This window comes from Dunckerocampus dactyliophorus, chromosome 5, assembly GCF_027744805.1.
Source record: "Dunckerocampus dactyliophorus isolate RoL2022-P2 chromosome 5, RoL_Ddac_1.1, whole genome shotgun sequence".
NCBI classification, from domain to species: domain Eukaryota; kingdom Metazoa; phylum Chordata; class Actinopteri; order Syngnathiformes; family Syngnathidae; genus Dunckerocampus; species Dunckerocampus dactyliophorus.
This window is the reverse complement of record NC_072823.1, coordinates 23,131,669-23,151,605: the sequence shown is the minus strand read 5'-3', so window position 1 is coordinate 23,151,605 and position 19,937 is coordinate 23,131,669. Positions and strand designations below refer to the sequence as shown.

The 19,937-nt window shown below is 44.7% G+C and overlaps 1 protein-coding gene across 5 annotated transcripts in view; it reads left to right on the top strand.

The window, feature by feature from the left end:
• Positions 1–17,879, top strand: part of tmtc3 (transmembrane O-mannosyltransferase targeting cadherins 3) — a 38,363-nt gene extending 20,484 nt beyond the window's left edge. For 3 of the 5 annotated variants that reach the window (XM_054775849.1, XM_054775850.1, XM_054775848.1), the window contains exons 9-15: positions 3,934–4,082; positions 9,593–9,713; positions 9,791–9,902; positions 10,233–10,336; positions 10,473–10,642; positions 11,098–11,324; positions 14,531–17,876. In XM_054775849.1, coding sequence (XP_054631824.1) covers positions 3,934–4,082; positions 9,593–9,713; positions 9,791–9,902; positions 10,233–10,336; positions 10,473–10,642; positions 11,098–11,324; positions 14,531–15,372 — 1,725 coding nt within the window. In that variant the 3' untranslated portion in view covers positions 15,373–17,876. Of the gene's footprint in view, positions 1–3,933; positions 4,083–9,592; positions 9,714–9,790; positions 9,903–10,232; positions 10,337–10,472; positions 10,643–11,097; positions 11,325–14,530 lie in introns of all 5 variants that reach the window. The other 2 variants (XM_054775851.1, XM_054775846.1) reach the window with 2 other exon arrangements.
• The last annotated feature ends 2,058 nt before the right edge of the window (positions 17,880–19,937 follow it).

Here is a 19,937-nt window from a genome sequence, read left to right as displayed (position 1 = left end):
ACAAACAGTACTCTTCATCAATCTGGCTCCAACGTTCTCTGATTGCTTTTGCCAGATCAGCTTTGCAGGTTGGACCATTTTCTTCAACTTCCACCACAGATTTTCAATTGGATTGAGATCCGGACTATTTGCAGGCCATGACATTGACCTTATGTGTCTTTCTTCAAGGAATGTTTTCACAGTTTTTGCTCTATGGCAAGATGCATTATCATCCCCAAACGCCCTTTCAATTGATGGGATAAGAAAAGTGTCCAAAATGTCAACGTAAACTTGTGCATTTATTGACGATGTAATGACAGCCATCTCCCCAGTGCCTTTACCTGACATGCAGCCCCATATCATCAATGACTGTGGAAATTTGCATGTTTTCTTCAGGCAGTCGTCTTCATAAATCTCATTGGAACGGCACCAAACAAAAGTTCCAGCATCATCACCTTGCCCAATGAAGATTTGCGATTCATCACTGAATATGACTTTCATCCAGTCATCCACAGTCCACGATTGCTTTTCCTTAGCCCATTGTAAACTTGTTTTTTTCTGTTTAGGTGTTAATGATGGCTTTCGTTTAGCTTTCCTGTATGTAAATCCCATTTCCTTTAGGCGGTTTCTTACAGTTCGGTCACAGACGTTGACTCCAGTTTCCTCCCATTTGTTCCTCATTTGTTTTGCTGTGCATTTTCTGTTTTCAAGACATATTGCTTTAAGTTTTCTGTCTTGACGCTTTGATGTCTTCCTTGATCTACCAGTATGCTTGCCTTTAACAACCTTCCCATGTTGTTTGTACTTGGTCCAGATTTTAGACACAGCTGACTGTGAACAACCAACATCTTTTGCAACATTGTGTGATGATTTACCTTCTTTAAGAAGTGTGCTAATCCTCTCCTTTGTTTCAATTGACATCTCTTGTGTTGGAGCCATGATTCATGTCAGTCTACTTGGTGCAACAGCTCTCCAAGGTGTGATCACTCCTGTTTAACTGCAGACTAACGAGCAGATCTAATCTGATGCACGTGTTAGTTTAGGGAATGAAAATTTACAGGGTGATTCCATAATTTTTTCCTCAGAATTGAGTGATTCCGTAATTTTTTCCCTCTGATTGGTCTAAAAAAGTAACTGTTACTGACTACCACATCTTTTTTTCTTGATTTCTTTTAGTGTTCAAAAAGTTAAACTTTCATAGATTATAGATTCAAGGCCCAAAATTTAAACGATTTCAAGTGTTTATTTGTTTATTTTTATGTAATTTGGGCTTCCAGCTCATAAAACCCACAAAAACAGGAATTCAAAAAATTACAATACTGTGAAGAAATCACCATTTTCTTCTCAGTTTTTGCAGGAAAAAAAAGAAAGAAATTAGGATCACATCAAATCAATTAAAATATGGTACTTTCAAAACGATATGTCAATCTTCAATACTTGGTTGGGAATCCCTTTGCCTTAATCACTGCTCATTTTCCTCTTGAGAATACCCCATAGATTCTCAATGGGGTTTATGTCCGGTGAGTTGGCTGGCCAGTCAAGCACTGTGATGGCATGGGCATCAAACCAGGTTTTGGTGCTTCTGGCTGTATGGGCAGGGGCCAGGTCCTGCTGGAAGATGAAATCTGCATCTCCATACAGATCCTCAGCAGAAGGAATCATACAGCGGAACAGTGCACACAGGAGAAAAAATATGCATCAGTGACCTAATAATTTCTTGCGTCCGACCTGTAGGTTGATCATTAAAATTCAAACGAAGGTTTGAACTTCTTTGAGGTTACTTCACGGATTTCACTTATTGCGGGCTATTTTGGGAACCTATACTGTACAAACCCTTTCCAAAAAATTTGAATGTCATGGAAAAGTTGTTTAATTTCCATAATTCCATTAAAAAAGTTAAACTTTCATAGGTTATAGATTCAGGGCCCACAATTAAATGATTTCAAGTATTTATTTGTTTATTTTTACATAATTTGGGCTTCCAGCTCATTAAACCCACGAAAACAGGAATTCAAAAAATTAGAATACTGTGAAGAAATCAGCCCAAATTTTGCAGGGCATGAATGTTTTAAACTGAGTGTCACACACTAATCATCGACTAAAGTCAAATCACCTGCACAGGCTTCCCCAGGTGTCATTAAATTGCTTCAGTTTGGTTCAGTTGTCTCAGTTGGGTTCAATGTGGGGAAGACTGCAGACATGACAACTGGCCAGAAGACCATCATTGATACCCTCCATAGGATGGGTAAGCCACAAAAGTTCATAGCTAAGGAGGCTGGTTGTTCACAGAGTCCTGTGTCCAAGCATATCAATGGAAAGTCTAGAGGAAGGGCAAAATGTGGCAGGAGAAGATGCACCAGCAAAAGAGATGACCGTGGGCTTCAGCGGATTATCAAACAGGGAAGATTCAAGAATCTGGCAGAGATCCAGAAAGAGTGGAATGAGGCGGGAGTCACAGCTTCAAAAACCACCACATTCAGACGCATCCGGGAGATGGGCTACAACTGTCGGGTTCCTCGGGTCAAGCCACTTCTGAACCTGAGCCAACGTAGGAAGCGTCTCCACTGGGCCAAGGAGAAGAAGGACTGGACTGTTGGCCAGTGGTCCAAGGTCCTCTTTTCCGATGAAAGTAAAGTGTGCCTTTCATTTGGGAATCAAGGTCCAAGGGTTTGGAGGAAGACGGGTGAGGAACAGAACCCAAGCTGCCTGAGGTCCAGTGTGAAATATCCACAGTCCGTCATGATTTGGGGTGCAATGTCCGGTGCAGGTGTTTGTAAACTCTGCTTTCTTAAATCCAAGGTCACCGCAACAGTCTACCAGAATGTTTGAGAGGACTTCATGATTCCTTCTGCTGAGGATCTGTATGGAGATGCAGATTTCATCTTCCAGCAGGACCTGGCCCCTGCCCATACCGCCAGAAGCACCAAAACCTGTTTTGATGCCCATGCCATCACAGTGCTTGACTGGCCAGCCAACTCACCAGATCTAAACCCCATTGAGAATCTATGGGGTATTCTCAAGAGGAAAATGAGGGGCACCAGACCCAAAAACAAAGAAGAGCTGACAGCAAGCATCAAGGAAATCTGGGCTTCCATAACTCCCAGGCAATGCCACAGGCTGATTGCTTCAATGCCACGTCGCATCGAGGCAGTGATTAAGGCAAAGGGATTCCCAACCAAGTATTGAAGATTGACATATCGTTTTCAAAGTACCATATTTTAATTGATTTGATGTGATCCTATTTTCTTTCTTTTTTTTCCTGCAAAAACTGAGAAGTAAATGGTAATTTCTTCACAGTATTCTAATTTTTTGAATTTCTGTTTTTTGTGGGTTTTATGAGCTGGAAGCCCAAATTACATAAAAATAAACAAATAAACACTTGAAATCGTTTAAATTGTGGGCCCTGAATCTATAATCTATGAAAGTTTAACTTTTTGAATGGAATTACGGAAATTAAACAACTTTTCCATGACATTCTTTTTTTTTTGGAAAGGGTCTGTATAATTTATAATTATTAAAGTATAAGGACTCAGAGAAGTGCAACAGTAAAGATTTTGAAGAGCGTGAACAATTATATTATTTTTATTAAATGAAAGTTCTTTATTCGAGGAAGTGCAGCATTGTAGTCCCAATTTGTAGTCTCGTCCCTATCTCGACTGAACAATGGCAGCACTCTGCTTTCATGTTATCCACTTGTATTTGTCCGTTTATGGATTTCATCGGGAAGGCCAAATTTTCCCAAACAGAACACTTTAACAATGGAAGAGCATTTTCAAGCTCTGGCTTCTCCTATCACTAGCCATAGGCTGGACTGCACTCTATTTGTTTACTGAGTAGGCACACAGGTCCTGTCCCTCTCTTAATGTGTATTGTGTGGGAAATCGGTACGCCTCTGTACTGTACAGAAAAATACCGCACCCCTAGTAATAAAGCACTTCTGTCTTTGCTTTCCAGGCCTTGTCTCTGATCGTCCTTCCCTTCATTCCCGCTTCCAACCTCTTCTTCCCTGTGGGGTTTGTGGTGGCAGAGAGGGTTCTTTACGTTCCCAGCATGGGCTTCTGTGTGCTTGTTGCACACGGATTCAAGATCGCCTCGCATAAAGGGTGAGGGTGAAAAAAGACATTGCAGCATGCTCTCGCACTCCCACGAATGACTCGCACACATCCTGTCGAGATTTGTCATCGGAGGTGAGAGCCTGAAATGTAACTCAACCTATGAAAGATTTGTTGTAAACCTCCTTAGTGGAGCCCATCAAGTCAAAGTGATGGATGTACACCACACGACTTAATCATTAGGCTTTCAAAAAGATGTGACACTGGGGATCATGAGCTGATCATCTTAACTCCTTTCACGATTTTAAGTGCATTGCACCATTTACCCCAATGAAAACACCAATGCCAGCCAGGAGCCTCCTGTGTGTGTGTGTGTGTGTGTGTGTGTGTGTTAATGTGTGCATGAACATTTAGGTAAAAGCTAAAAATAACCATCAATAACCAATAACCAGCAGGTCCTAGGTCTTCCACGGGGCCTTCTCCTGGCTGGGCATGCCCGAAACACCTCACCAGGGAGGCGTCCGGGAGGCATCCGGACTAGATGCCCGAGCCACCTCAGCTGGCTCCTCTCGATGTGAAGGAGCAGCGGCTCTACTCTAAGCTCTTCCCGGATAACCGAGCTCCTCACCCTATCTCTTAGGGTGCGTCCCGCTAACCTACGAAGAAAACTCATTTCAGCCACTTGTATCCGCGATCTCTTTCTTTCGGTCATGACCCAAAGCTCATGACCATAGGTGAGGGTGGGAACATAGATCGAACGGTAAATTGAGAGCTTTGCCTTATGGCTCAGCTCTCTCTTCACCACGACGGTCCGGTACAGCGACCGCATTACTGCAGACGCTGCGCCGATCCGCCTATCGACCTCACGCTCCAACCTTCCCTCACTCGTGAACAAGACCCCGAGATACTTGAACTCCTCCACCTGGGGCAGGACCTCATTCCCAACCCGGAGGGAGCAATCCACCATTATCCGACTGAGAACCATGGCCTCAGATTTGGAGGCGCTGAGTCTCATCCCAGAAGCTTCACACTCAGATGTGAAGCGTGCAGCGTTTACCGTCCCAGTAAACGCTGCAGGTCACAGCCCGATGAGGCCATCAGGACCACATCGTCTGCAAATAGCAGAGATGACATCCTAATGCCCCCGAATTGGACTCGCTCGACACCTTGGCTGCGCCTAGAAATTCTGTCCATGAAAATTATAAACAGAATCGGTGACAAAGGGCAGCCTTGGCGGAGGCCAACGTTCACCGGAAACAGGCTTGACTTACTACTAGCAATGCGAACCAGGCTCCTGCTCCAGTTGTACAAGGACTGAATGGCACGTAGTAGCGCGCCACCAATCCCATACTCCCGGAGCACCCCCCACAGGACACCGCGAGGGACACGGTCGAATGCCTTTTCCAGGTCCACAAAGCACATGTAGACCGGTTGGGCAAACTCCCAAGTACCGTCTAGTACCCTTGCAAGGGTGTAGAGCTGGTCCAGTGTTCCGCGACCAGGACGAAAACCACATTGCACCTCCTGTAGCCGAGGTTCGATTAACGGTCGTACCCTTCTCTCCAGCACTCTGGAATAGACTTTCCCAGGGAGGCTGAGGAGTGTGATACCCCTATAGTTGGAACACACCCTCCGGTCACCCTTCTTGAAAAGGGGGACCACCACTCAAGTCTGCCCATCCAGAGGTACTGTTCCCGACTTCCACGCAATGTTGAAGAGACGTGTCAGCCAAGACAGTCCCGCAGCATCCAGAGCCTTGAGGAATTCAGGGCGAAACTTGTCCACCCCCGGAGCTTTGCCACTGGGGAGCATTTTGACTACCCCAGATACCTCAGCCACGGTGATGGAACTGTCCGCGTTCGTGTCCTCAGCCTCTGCTTCCTCTTTGGAAGTTATGTCAGTGTGATTGAGAAGGGCCTCAAAGTATTCCTTCCACCGCCCAACTATATCCTCAGTTGAGGTCAGCAGGCCCCCTTTCTGAGGCACCGGACGGTTTGCCAGAACCTCTTCGAGGCCGACCGAAAGTCTTGTTCCATGGCCTCACCGAACTCCTCCCACACCCAAGTTTTTGCCTCGACCACCGCCGAAGCCACGTGCCGCTTGGCCTGCCGGTACCTGTCAGCTGCTTCAGGGGTCCCACAAGCCATCCATGCTCGATAGGACTCCTTCTTCAGCTTGACGGCAGCCCTGACCTCTGGTGTCCACCATCAGGTTTGGGGCTTGCCGCCACGACTGGCAGCGACCACCTTGCGGCCGCAGCTCCGATCGGCTGCCTCAGCAATGGAGGCACGGAATAGAGCCCATTCGGACTCGATATCCTCGTCCTCCCCTGGGATGCAGGAGAAGCTCTGCCGGAGGTGAGAGCTAAAGACTCGACAAGCAGGAGACTGCCAAATGTTCCCAGCACACCCTCACTACACGTTTGGGTCTCCCGGGTCTGTCCGGCATCCTCCCCCGCCATCTAATCCAACTCATCACCAGGTGGTGATCAGTTGACAGCTCAGCCAGAAGAAGTCCAACAACATCACACCGCACGGGTTCAGATCGGGGAGGCCGTTTCTCCCAATCACGCCCCTCCAGGTCACACTGTCATTGCCCACATGGGCGCTGAAGTCTCCCAGCAAAACGACGGAGTCACCAGTTGGGGTGCTCTCCAGCACCCCTCTGATGGACTCCAGGAAGGCTGGGTACTCTGAACTGCCGTTTGGCGCATACGCACAAATGACAGTCAGGACCCTTTCCCCAACCCGAAGGCGTAGGGAAATGACCCTCTCGTTCACCGGGGATGACTCCAACACAGAGGCACCGGGCCGGGGGGCTATTAATAAGCCCACACCAGCTCGCCGCCTCTCCCTTGCAGCAATTCCAGAGTAGAACAAGGTCCAGTCCCTCTCGAGGAGTTTGGATCCAGAACCGTGGGTCGAGGTGAGTCCGACTATATCTAGTCGGAATGTCTCAACCTCTCTCACAAGTTCGGGCTCCTTCCCCGCCAGAGAAGTGACGTTCCATGTCCCAAGAACCAGATTTGGCCGCCCAAGACCAGGTCGCATAGGTGCCCGCCCTCGACCGCCACCCAAAACGCAATGCACCGGACCCTTATGCTTGCCCCCGCAGGTAGTGGGTTTACGGGGGGGAGATCCTGTGTGGCTTGTTCGGGCTGAGCCCGGCCGGGTCCCACGGGTGAGAGCCCGACCACCAGACGCTCGCCTGCGAGCCCCTCCCCCAGGCCTGGCTCCAGGGTGAGGCCCGGGTATCCCACTTCTGGGCGAGGTGCGGTCTCTCCTCGTGTGTTTATTCATACGGGTCTTCTGAATCACTCTTGGTCTGGCCCGTCACCCAGGACCTGTTTGCCTTGGGAGACCCTACCAGGGACATATAGCCCCAGACAACATAGCTCCTAGGATCACTCGTGCACACCAACCCCTCCACCACGGTAAAGTTGTGATTCACGGAGGGGGCTGTCGAAAGTATTGTAGAAAGTATTATACAATTTTTTTTTACTTTCTGCATCATATTGGTGACATGCTCAGAAACGGAAACAGAAAGTTTGTGAGTGATTGAGCATTCAGAGGTGAAGCTCGGCTCACTGCCGCCTCACCTCAAGTTTCTGCCCTGTATTTGACTGGGACGTGCAAATTTGTTGATTTTAACTTAAGAAATTGTAAAAAATGTAAACACACATCAATAGACAAATAATATTATATTTGTGTTATTAGTTTTTTGTTTTTCATGTTTTTTTTAAGATAGAGACTAGACTTTGTGGAAACTCTCCATTAAATACGAGTTAGGAAAAAAGTTTTTCAATCTAACTTTTAAGTAGGGCTGGTCGATATGACCTCAAATCAATATCACGATAAATAGGGCAGTTTTACCTTGATAACGATAAATGCACGATAAATCCCCAATCACTATGTATCTTTGCCATCTGAATATTGCAGGAAATGCAAATAAACTGATTTTTGTTGATTTATTGACCAACTGACACACATTACTTTCAGTGAAATATGATGCACATAATGGGAGGCACCTATTCCGCCTATAAAGCCTTCTGAAAAAAACCTCCAAAAAGCACCAACAACGCTCACTTTACATAATGTGCTTTGGGTGGTTACGACAGTTTTCATACTTCACTTTGCATTTCGTGTTTCGTGTTTGTGGAACCCAAAATCTCCCTGGGACTGTGGTCCACAAATATGAATGTATCATACATACCTTGGCATACTACATCCTGTACACACATGTACTAATATACACATACAGCCACATAACATGACTGGCATCATGTCTCATGCAATTACATTACTAATGGCCACTTATTCAACCATGTCTGGTAATATTTTCCAATACTACTAATAATAATACCATTCATAAATATAGTGACTTTCTCATTTTTCTGACATTTCTATTCAATTCCAGACATTCCGCTGTCATGTTATTTCCCTAAAAGTGTGTGCCATGTTAGCTTTAGAACCTGGATAGATAACCATCATCAAAATGACCATTTACACAATGAAAAGAGAATTTCACATGTTTTTATAGCCATGTGACCATCTATTCGTGACATCAAATAAAGCATGGAATCCTTAAAAACTGATACCAACAGCAAATTAATCATGGTTTTCTACAGAGATGCTTTTATAATGTTTTTATTTTCGTATTCTTTATTTGTGAATTGTCAATTTTGCATAATTGGCCATGATGTACATGGGGTTTTTTTTAAAGGCTTTAAGAATCCATATATTTAAAGTCAAGGATTTGTGTTGTTAGTTTTTCGTATCATTCGGAGCGGCGTTATGATGCATACAAACGGGAAAAAAGTGTTTTTAGTGCATGAGTGGGAAAGCAGTATAGTACGTCACAGAGGCAGTCATCTTTCCCGCAGCGCTCCAGTATCCAACTGATAACATAGCTAGTTAGCTACGTCAGCGAGTGCAGCTTGTACGGCTGAAATGTCATCGCACGTCAATGCAAGTTGCCGATGTGAACCAAGAAAAGTTGTAGGAGACTTGTAGATTTATATACAGATGTGCCAAAATGTTCCTCTACTGTACTTTGATTCACTTTGTATGAATATATTTCAGGAGCAAAATGCGAATGAAGGGTTTGAAATACATAGTCGCACGTGTGCTCCCTTTTTATTTTTTCTAATCTACTTGGCTATTTCTGGGCGCATACGCGAGTGAAATGGTGGCACTGTACAGCCGCTTCTTCATTTGGACCATCAGCTGTTCCTTTGTCGTCTGTTTCCCTTCTTGTTCCGGCTGCATGGGTGGAGTCACATGACTATACACGTTGTACCCCGTCTTAAAGGGGAATGAACATGGCATACCAGCACACACAGTCAAAAATACTTTTATTTTCTTTTTTATTAAAACACAGAATTTACCGACATGGGCAAAATGACGTCAGTTATCGTGGTAAATTTCGGTAACGGTCAATTTTTGGTCTATCGCCCAGGCCTAATTCTAAGAAAATAAGAGGTCAAACTTATAACAAAAAAAATAATCCGCCAATAAAAAAATAAATTGATTTAATAGAACAATTCTAATTTCTTTTTGAAGATATCTGAAGAAGATTTCCTGGTTGATGTTAGGAGTTCTGTTAACCACGCACGCAGTGAAGACCTTCAACAGGAATTGGGACTGGGAGTCAGAATATACTTTGTTCACATCTGCTCTGAAGGTAAGCTGGAAGGATGATGATGTGGCCTTTGAAAGTATTGATGGTGTCCCAACACTGAGCAAAGTGTGATTCTGCAGGTGAACAAGAACAACGCAAAGCTGTGGAATAATGTCGGCCATGCACTGGAGAACCAAAACAATTACGCCAGAGCACTGCGCTATTTTCTGCAGGCCACCTTTGTGCAGCCAGGTCAGAAACTGAAAGCAGCTCATCCAACATTTTATTTTGACATTGATATCAAATTAAGGGTATTTCCTGAGTCAAGGCAGTAAGCATAAAACAATCTTTCTCAGTGTCTTTAATAATTTGGCCTCTTTTACCGCAACCTTACAATCTCTGGCCGTAACATAGAACCAAGAATTCCTTGAAGGATGTGCCAAAAAAAAGCCCACATGGAAAGCATAGACTAAGAATGTAGCTGTCATCACATGTAATTGTATATTACTGGCTTTGATGTGATTTATGATGTGTTGCAGGTGGCAGCTGAGTTATTTTATCTCTTGTACAATCTCTCGGCAGATGATATCGGTGCGCACATGAATGTTGGACGAACCTACAAGAACCTGAACAAGTCCAAAGAGGCAGAAGATGCTTACTTAGTTGCCAAGTCCCTCATGCCGCAGGTAAGCTCGCAAGTCACGCAGACGTGAGCACGGAAAGACCAATTTGGGCACGTTTATTCCTGTTTTATCACTTTCATGAGGTTTTTTTACTGCCAGCTGGATCACGGTGTGTGTCTTCTCTCCAACATGCTGGCAGGTCATCCCTGGTAAGAAGTACGCCACACGCGTGGCCCCTAACCATCTCAACGTGTACATCAACTTGGCCAACCTGATCCGCGCCAACGAATCCCGACTGGAAGAGGCTGACCAGCTCTACCGACAAGCCATCAGCATGAGACCTGACTTCAAGCAGGCGTACATCAGCAGGCAAGCCCACGATTAATGTGCTTTGACAATACATGCTGCCTTTTTTTAGGGTTGCTCTTCTGTGTAAATGGCAGAATAGAACAATTGACAGAATGGTAAGTCATAGTAACACAGCCGTAGTTCTTCCAGTTACACCCTCTGTGGAGAGCAGTGCGTTTAAGCGCCACCCTACACTGAGCAAATTGTACAGTCAAAAGAGAGTAAAAAACACTGCCTCTCAACCTCAGTTTTAACGTTTTGACCTTGCTGCAACCCTGCTTATAGCCGTGCCTCATGTAGTCTTCAAGTAGAACGTTCATTCTCATGCTGCTGTGGCACATGATGGTCGTAAGTGCGAGAAAAATGTTGCCCTGCCTGTCTGTACGGCCACAAGAAAAAAATATAGAGGTGACACTTTCGGTAAATCGTTGCCTGCCAATGCTATACATGAAATACTCTGTATGATTTGGCATCAGGGGGGAGCTCCTGCTGAAGATGAACAAGCTCACAGAGGCAAGGGATGCCTACCTGCGCGCTCTGGAGCTGGACCGCTCCAACGCCGACCTGTGGTACAACCTGGCGATCGTCAACATCGAGATGAAGGAGCCCTCGGAGGCTCTGAAGAACTTCGACCACGCCCTACAGCTCAGCCCGCGACACAAGCTGGCGCTCTTCAACTCAGCCCTCCTCATGCAGGAGTCAGGTAAGCTGTAAAATGTCCCCCATTATCCAGTAGGAGGCGTAACACACCAGCTATAATACCATTAGGGTGGAACCACCGGAATGAACCTTGCATGTACCAGCAATTCTTTCCTCTCGGTTCATTAACACAGTAACAAAAAACATTTAATAAGGCCTTTAAACTCTCCCAATGCCTCTGCTTTTGTAAACTTTGCTGTTGCCTTGACACATTCCACTGAAGCAGTGACCTAATCCAGGTGTAAACAAGTGAAGGGCACTTCATTGAGGCTGCTTATATCACTATTGAATTTTATGTGCACTTGTGCAAACAGCAGCAACAAAGAGCTGAGTCATTAAGAGGAATAGTTGCTCATTTCCTGTCTGCTCACCTGCGTGCCTTTTTTTCATTACGAAGCCATCAATCACAGTCTGTCACACTTACTTTGTATACTCCAAAATATTTTGCTCATATTACATTTTCCTATAGTCTTCTGTCGCTTATATATACAGTATATATACAGTATATATACAGTATACACATGCACACACGCGTGTATGACTGCACTGTCATCACATGGACACTTGTCATAGGATTATCGATGCATGCATGTTCCAGTATGCGCTAAGTGGCCCTTTGTTAGGGCGCTCTCCCTCAAATGACAAGTCAGATGACAAATGAAGTTCAACAAAAGGTTGCCCGGGTGCTTGTTGACAGAAGCATAACAGCGGCACACTCATTGAAGCTCCCTGCAAAGCAGCATTTTCACACTTGTACCACTCCCTCGATCCACACTGTGCACGCCGTAATGAGTTGTATTTCTGAGGACGAATGTTCCTACCGAACAACTGCAGTGGTCTGTGTCAATCCGAAGTGAATAATCCAAAGTAAATAAAGCTCAATGCTGAATATTAAAGAACGTAAAAGTCAGCTTGTGTTTTTCTTAAGAGAATTTCAGTGTGTGCATAATTATTTGCCAAATGTTTGGCAGTTAATCTCCTGTCGTTTTCATCCCATTTGTTGCATATTTGCAAGACAACCTTTGATGCTTCTGTAATGACTTGGCAGTGTCTTATCAGTGTACAACCAATCCATATTAGGTCCATATATCGTAGCTTACATCTTAGCTTTGTGTTTTAGTTGACAAAACAAATAGTTATTATCTAATAACATATTTAATTATTAATTGTATTTTTAGAATACAGGATGTCCTCGGTGTACATATACATATAGTTCTGTTCACATGGTGGTGATGTAAGTCGGGTTTTAATCTTACTCATAAGAGCCATATAAAATACACTGCTCAAAAAAATTAGAAGAACACTTGGAAAACACATCAGATCTAAACTGGGGGGAAAAATGCTCTTGAATATCTTTCCTGATAATAAGTGGGTGATGTATTAGTAACAAAATGATGCCACATAATTTGATAGAAATGAAAATGAGCACCCTATAGAGGGGGGAAATCAAAGACACCCCAAAAATGAAAGTGAAAAAATGCTGCAGCAGACTGGTCCATTTTGCCAAAATGTCATTGTAGCAACTCAAAATGATTCTCAGTAGTTTGTGGCCCCCACGTGCTTGTACGCATGCCTGACAACGTCGGGGCATGCTCCTAATGAGACTACGGATGGTGTCCTGGGGGATCTCCTCCCAGATCTGGACCAGGGCATCACTGCGGTACCTGGACGCATGGAGGAGATTCCAGGAGACAGGTAGTTACTCCAGGAGAGCTGGACAGGGCCGTAGAAGGTCCTTCAACCCTCAGCAGGATCGGTATCTGCTCCTTTGTGCAAGGAGGAACAGGATGAGCACTGCCAGAGCCCTACAAAATGATCTCCAGCAGGCCACTGGTGTGAATGTTTCTGACCAAACAATCAGAAACAGGCTCCATGAGGGTGGCCTGAGGGCCCGACGTCCTGTAGTGGGCCCTGTGCTCACTGCCAGCACCGTAGAGCTCGATTGGCATTTGCCAGAGACCACCAGAATTGGCAACTACACCACTGGTGCCCTGTGCTCTTCCCTGATGAGAGCAAGTTCAACCTGAACACATGCGACAGATGTGAAAGGGTCTGGAGATGCCGTGGAGAACGTTATGCTGCCTGCAACATCATTGGTCTGGGGAGGCATATCCCTGGAAGGACGTACAGACCTCTACAGGTTAGATAACGGCACCCTGACAGCTATTAGGTATCGGGATGAAATCCTTGGACCCATTGTCAGAACCTACGCTGTTGCAGTGGGACCTGGGTTCCTCCTGGTCCACGACAATGCCCGACCTCATGTGGCTAGTGTATGCAGGTAGTTCCTGGAGGATGAAGGAATTGATACCATTGACTGGCCCCCACGTTCACCTGACCTAAACCCAATAGAACACCTCTGGAACATTATGTTTAGGTTCATCCGGCGCCGCCAGGTTGCTCCTCAGACTGTCCAGGAGCTCAGTGATGCCCTGGTCCAGATCTGGGATGAGATCCCCCAGCACACCATCCATAGTCTCATTAGGAACATGCCCCGACGTTGTCAGGCATGCGTACAAGCACGTGGGGGCCACACAAACTACTGAGAATCATTTTGAGTTGCTACAATGACATTTTAGCCAAATGGACCAGTCTGCTGCATCATTTTTTTACTTTCATTTTTGGGGTGTCTTTGATTTCCCCCCTCTATAGGGTGATCATTTTCATTTCTATCAAATTATGTAGCATCATTTTGTTACTAATACATCACCCACTTCTTATCAGGAAAGATATTCAAGATCATTTTCCCCCCAGTTTAGATCTGATGTGTTTTTGAAGTGTTCCTCTAATTTTTTTGAGCAGTATACAAAAATACAAAATAAATAAAATTAAATGAAACAGTCATAAAAAGAGAACTCCTCACTTTTATCCCTGTCGTTGCCTTGCATACTGGAAGGGGCTTTGCGAGGGAGCGACAGGCTCATTGGGATGAGGAAGTCTCAATAATGACACCACTACACTGCTTTTTTATCACTTTCTATTTCATATTAGCAGATCATTTCACATGTTCAGAGGTACCATCTTTATATTTGATGATGAATTGCGGCGTTTAAGTGACTTGGACCTAGCATGGAGCCAATATTGATTGGCATTTCACTTTCTGAGCATTTTAAGATGTCACTTGACCTTTTACTTTTCCTTTTCTTTGGCACACTGCAATCAGAAGAGGGAAAAGTTAATGACCTTGTGTGTCTGTACTTCCTTCGGCAGGCGAGCCCAAGTTCTGGCCTGAGGCCAACCGTCGTTTCCTGACCTATGTGGAGGAGGAGCCTTACGACGCCAATGGCTACTTCAACCTGGGCATGTTGGCCATGGACGCCAATGAGAACGCGGCGGCTGAGCGCTGGATGCACAAAGCCATCTCTCTGCAGGCGGGCTTCCGGTCGGCCCTCTTCAACCTGGCTTTGCTTTACTCACAGTCCAAACGCGAGCTGGACGCACTGCCTGTGCTGGACGAGCTACTGAGCCACCACCCCGAGCACGTCAAGGGCCTCATCCTGAAGGGCGACATTCTCATGAACCACAAGAAGGACACACACGGCGCCAAAGCCTGCTTTGAGCGCATCCTGCAGATGGACCCCACCAACGTGCAGGGCAAGCACAACCTGTGCGTGGTCTACTTCGAGGAGCGCGACCTGCCGCGGGCCGAGCGTTGCCTGGAGGAGACGCTGGCCCTGGCGCCCAACGAGGAGTATGTCCGCCGCCACCTGAACATTGTCAGAGGCAAGATGGCGGCTATGAGCGTGGCAGGACATCCGCTCACTCCCACCACAGAGGGAGCGGCTGAAAGGGAGAAGCCTCCGCTAGCAGAGGCGGAGAAGGAAAGGCGGAGTCCAGATGCCAACGCAAACGCAGCCAGTGGCGGCGAGAAGAATGGGAGGAAATCCTCGTCAGAAAACCATATGGGTGTGGACCAGTCAGAGCTGGACGCAAGGCAGTCTGAGAAACGGACTCAAGCCAAGTCCGCTAACGAGATCAACGACATCGAGCAGAAGCGTGTGGCTGCCTTGAAGAGGCTGGAGGAGATCGAGCGCATTTTAAGCGGCGATTGACGCAACTCTTCTTTTAGATTTAGCCCCAACTATTTTTATACAGAAGTCTTTTTAAAAATGAAAAACATGTATTATTAAACATTTCAATTTCAACGCCAATGTGTGTGCGAAAGGCCTCAAAAAGCACAAATGAGTTGGTGATTTTAAGATTTAGCACAAAGAGTCATTGTTTATCACTGGATGTTATTTTGTACCAAGACCCACTTTCTCTGCTGTTTTCTTCAAGTCACACACGCACGCTAGGACTGTAGCGAGGACAATTCAAGGAAACGGTGATGTTGATGATGAAGGCCTTCTCCAGAAGAGCAAAACATCCTCCTCACGGCCGGCCTCGTGTAATGTCCACTAATCACAATTGATCTCCCACAGCACTTCCTGCCTCTGCGTGGGCCACTTCCTGTTGGCTACTTAATGTCATTGTGATTCCATTCAGATGCCGTCACCCCTCCCCCATTGTCATGTTATCATGTTCAACACCCAAAACCTGCACGCTTGCCCTCGTCATGTGACCACCGCCCTTCATTGTGGCGTTTCAGCCACTTTCAGACCACTCATGGACCACTGCAGTGTTAAGTCACCCCCGCCCCCTCATGGTGCAATACCATGTGTGATGATGATGCAGCAGCTGAGTGCAACACTGGTGCCTAATTAGGAGCTTTGCTATGCATTTTTGTGTTTACTTTGACCCCTGAAAGTGTACATAAATGAACATGTAATCCATTCTTATTATTTATTACTATTATTTTGTATGTTCTGTAAACTGTGACTCCTGTGTACGATCACTGTCAGTGTTAAACTAGAAGGTACGCTTTTATCACTCTGTTTTGCCTGCCGAGTGACTGTTTTTTATTGGGGAGATTTTTTAATACAGTGCGGTGGCGGTGGTGGTGGTGGGGATTCAGATTGTTCAATAAAGTGAGAGGGCAACTTAACTGGTAATGGTTTGTGCTGTGTTTGCAGGAAGTCCAGTGGAAGCTCCGACACTGTTCCGTTTGTGGCTAAATGGAAGTACAGTAATCCCTCGCCACGTTGCGCTTTGACTTTTGTGGCTTCATTCTATCATGGTTTTTCAAAAATAAAGAAATTGCTGTTCTGTGGTTGGAGTATTTAAACAAATTTTATCTAGTTTTTGTCTAAATTAAGCATTTTCAAGCATTAAAATGGCTAAATGAACTAAAAATACTACAATGACATTATTGTATTCTACACTGGACAACAAGGAACTTTCCCAGTGCTAACGTGTAAATAAATTATGTCTTATTTTCTCTTGTGTCTGTTATACTGAGTCCCTTGTTTATTTATGGTTCCAGACCCAACCAGTAGGATTCCTTATTTATAAATGGAATACTTTTGTAGTTGGACCACAGAAAACCTGTTTACAACCTTCTAAAGTTTTTTTTTTTTTTTTTTTTTTACATTAGAGCCCTCTAGACATGAACTAACACCCTAAAATCACCTTTACACTTACCCAATATAGTAGACATAAAATAAGCCATTTAAGACATAAGACTTGTGCTTGTGTCTGTTGTTATAAATGTGTTCCCTTGGCCTCGGGGAACAGAGTGAGTGGCGGGCTGGAAGTGACATCGGGGGTTCAAAGCTGAGTTACAGCTTGGCATGGGTTACGGCCGCAAAAGTAGCACGTTTTTATGAGGGATTTTTATTAAGGGTTATTGTGCCTCTTGTGAGATAATACAAAGCTGCAATAAAAGCCTGTTGTTCCGGCAATTAAGTCTGGCATTTGTGTGTCTCACCAAACATTACACAGTAACATTACTAGTGACTAGTGTAGAATACTAAGTCAATGTCTTTGAATGTTCATTTAGCCATTTTTATTTTTGAAAATACTTAATATAGGCAAAAAATACAGAACATTTGCTTAAATATGCATATGTTTTGACTAGGGATGCTCCGATCAATCGGTCACCGATCATTATCGGACAATTTCTGTGGAAAAAGCACGTGATGGTCATACGCTGATAAATGCCTTGCATGCCGATCACAAAAGCAGATCACCTCGGGCCAGTATTATTGCAGCATGCAGCCTTTCGCGATGCCTGTGTGCAGTGGAGTGTCTTGCTCTGTTTTAGTGAAGCGTCCCCTGCCCACTTTCCCTTCACACTTGGCAAAACCAAAACAAACATGTCTGCTGTGTGGAACTTACCTGGCATTGGTGATATAAAATGAAAACCAAAAAATACCACTATGAAAAATATCTCGCAGGGGTAGCACGTTAATAAGCGGTTCGGATTTTTTGACATGAAGACATCCCCATCAGCAGTGTAGTGCGTCAACAGTGACTTAACCCCCCAATTGGTTCTGGTTCTGGTTCTGGTTCTGGTCGCTTAGTTGCTGGGGCCGTTTAAGTGAAGAGTTTGGCTTCTCAAAACAATATGCGTTCAAAAGAGTAATACATTTGCGTCACAAAAATGCCTCCTCAAAAAAATCAGACCTCAGACACAAACAGATACGGCGGCAGACAAACACAAGGTCAGATTTTTTAAAAACTGAAACAATCATAAAATGCAGACAAGTCACCATTCTCGGCGTTTGCTAACCCTCTGTTCTCCTTGGGTGGAGCCGGTTATGCATGCACACACTCCAGTTTACAGAGAACACAATTTATACTACTTTTGTCAAATCAAATGTGAAACATTGTTGGATTTGGATTATTCAATAAACACCATAATATACCGCCAAGATTGCAAAGCCTGTTATGTTGAATGAAAATTTAAAAAAGAGGGGACGTATTGGAATTTGTACAGCGCTCGCGTTGTGACGCATACCGGCATCCGCTGGGGGAGCCACGCACTATGAAGACTCAAAGGTTGCCGCAAAGGTGCCATTGTGGTTCTTATGATGTCCAGAGGCTAACTCCAGCAATATCCAGCAATTTCACAAGTGACCCTACTCAAACTTACGCCATGTGCGTAGCGCCACAGGTGTACACATCATACTCTCATGTATACTATACATCAATAAATAGAAATACAGATACAATAAAGGATATAAAACAAAACATAAAATACTTTGTTGTTCTCTTGGAGATGAATAAAGTTGCTATCCATCCATCTAACACTGACAGCCGAAATACTGTATAGGCACCTCCTTTTTCTTCTTCTTGTTGCACATTTGCAGTGCCAACCCGGTAGTGACAAGCTTCCACCATACAAAATACACAAAGAAATGAATATGATGCTGCTATCAAGTTAAAGGCAATGGATTTGAGGATAAGCTGCATAGAAGATGGATGGATGGATGGCATGGATTTGGCTGTCAAGATAAGGAAGCATGGCTGCTTCGCGTAGGACTACTGCCAGATGGAGGACACAGAGGACACAGAAAAGAGAGAAAGCCGACAATGTGTGTGATGAAGGAATTAGGACGCTGTTTAATTCTGACACGGAAGAGGGTAGGGTACTGTTATCTTATGTTACATGCACTATTTGGCACTGTTCTGCAGTCTTTATTAGCAGTTTTGCACCAATGTCTGGCACGCACTGTTTGGAAAAAAAAAAATGTATTAAAAGTTTTTAAAAATCTTCCTGTGTAACGTCTTTCTATTCACGAAATATCCCATTTTGTGACCTGCACACCTGCGGCTTATACACAGGTGCGGCTTATATAAGAACAAATCTGGTTTTCCTCTAAATTCGGTGGGTGCGCCTTATACACCGGCACTTATGGTACTCTCACATCCAAAGTCGCCTTAAAGAAGGCATCTCATCATCTGTAAGTTTCATGAGTTATAAATACAGCGAAAAATGTAGTTAATCCATGTGATCGTGTCGGTATCAGCCTGGCTGCAAAAAAACACTGATCGGAGCATCTCTAGACTAATAATAGGTCGTATTCAACCATGAAACAGCATTACTTAGCAATTACATTTTTTGGGGGGGAAAAACATAATGGGTTGAAGCCGCCGAGAAGTGCCAAGAGAAGACTGTATAGGTGCGTTATTTCATATCTAGAGGGCTCTCATGTTAAAAACTGTATTTAGGTCATATACAGGTTTTCTATGCTCTTAACTACAAAATATTCAATTTATAAATAAGGTATCCTGCTTCATGGAAATTCACAAACCACTGTCGGGTCTGGAACCACTTAATTGCGAAAAATGAGGCATTATTGTAGTCTGTTGCAGAGTCGAGCTGTGGCCATCTTAAAAGCTTTATTAACTGTACAGGCAGTGTGTTAAAGGGATAGGTCAGATTTTCTCACATGAAGTTGTATGACATCCCCATCAGCAGTGTGGTGCATCAACTGTGACTTACCCCCCACTTTGTCTCGTGAGCCGAGTTCTAGTTGGATTTCAGTGAAGAGGAACATACAGTCACTCCAGTTAGTTGGTGGGGACATTTAAGTAAGTGGTTTGGCTTTTCAAAACAATATTCATTCAAAAGAGCAATACATTTGCATCACAAAAATGCCTTCTTGAAAAAACGTCACAATTGCTCGGCCTTACTTTCCTCTCCCGTCCTATCACTGTGCGCTGTCGCTGTATGCGTTCCACAGTGTTTACACGCAGAAGACCAATGCTTGGATTACTATTGCAACAACACATC